Below are 937 nucleotides of genomic sequence, written 5' to 3'. Positions count from 1 at the left end.
GGCAGCCGCGGCCAACCATCCTCCGCGCCCCGCAGGCGTTGGGCTCCACCCAGCACCTCCACATCTGTCAGGGCACACAGGGGATTATCCGCGCTGCATATCTATCGGGACCAAGATCGGATTTCAGTTGCTTCAAAATCCGCCCCCCCCTCGCCAACCACCTGTTCCTGCAAGCATTCCTGACATAGCTGAGGCCACGGAGGGGCAGATGGCCTCTAGGGAGGGGCAGATGGCCTCTACGGGCCGCCGGGAGGTGATCTTCCTAATACACTGGCATGGTGCAGCACACCGACAAGGAGCCTTCCTCTACATTCATCTTATTGCTTTCATTAAAACACAAATCTAGGGTTAACAGGTAACGGCCGCGCGTGCGCCTTTGTGTCAGGCTCCTTCCCGCCTCCGCTTTTCGCGCCGAAGAGGAAGTGAGGGCGGGGGGAGCCCGCGCGCCAGGCTAAGGCGGGGGAAGGAAAGGGGGATGGGGACGCGCGGGAAAAGACTGTAGGAAGGGTCTCGGGGCGCCGCGCCCTGCGGTGAGAGGCTAAGAACCCTAACCGGGGTGCAAGGAGCCGGCGCGCCGTCATCCCCTCCCAGAGTCCAAGAAAAAAAGGCGGGGGGCTCCACTGATGGACCCCAGCTTTTCTCCACAAACCGGAGCCGATCTATTCCCACCCTTGGCTCTTACCTCATTTTTTTTTGCCCTCCAGATGGACAGCGCGGGTCTCAGCCCTCTCTAGTTAGAGGCCCTCCACTACCCAAGCTTGTTTTTCCCCTTTTCCCCCACCGAGGGAAAACGCATGCGGCCCACTCACCATGGCTGCGGGTTTGCAAGCACAGGAAACAGGAGTAGACACGGGTCGCGGTTACTGTTCCCGACAAGCTAAGAGTCGAGGTAAGTAACGCACTCAGGCGGGGGAGGCGCCGGAGTCGCTTAAGTAGG

At 60.4% G+C, this 937-nt stretch overlaps 1 protein-coding gene across 1 annotated transcript in view; it reads right to left on the bottom strand.

The window, feature by feature from the left end:
- LOC102243100 (tubulin alpha-1A chain) overlaps positions 1 to 912 on the bottom strand; it is a 3,416-nt gene extending 2,504 nt beyond the window's left edge. Inside the window, exon 1 of the mRNA XM_005877339.2 lies at positions 810 to 912. Coding sequence (XP_005877401.1) covers positions 810 to 812 — 3 coding nt within the window. The 5' untranslated portion in view covers positions 813 to 912. The remainder of the gene's footprint in view (positions 1 to 809) is intronic.
- Positions 913 to 937: the final 25 nt, after the last annotated feature.

The sequence above is a fragment of the Myotis brandtii genome, unplaced genomic scaffold, assembly GCF_000412655.1.
Source record: "Myotis brandtii unplaced genomic scaffold, ASM41265v1 scaffold517, whole genome shotgun sequence".
NCBI lineage: Eukaryota > Metazoa > Chordata > Mammalia > Chiroptera > Vespertilionidae > Myotis > Myotis brandtii.
Note: the sequence above shows the minus strand (reverse complement) of the source record. Positions and strands in the feature narration are given on the sequence as shown.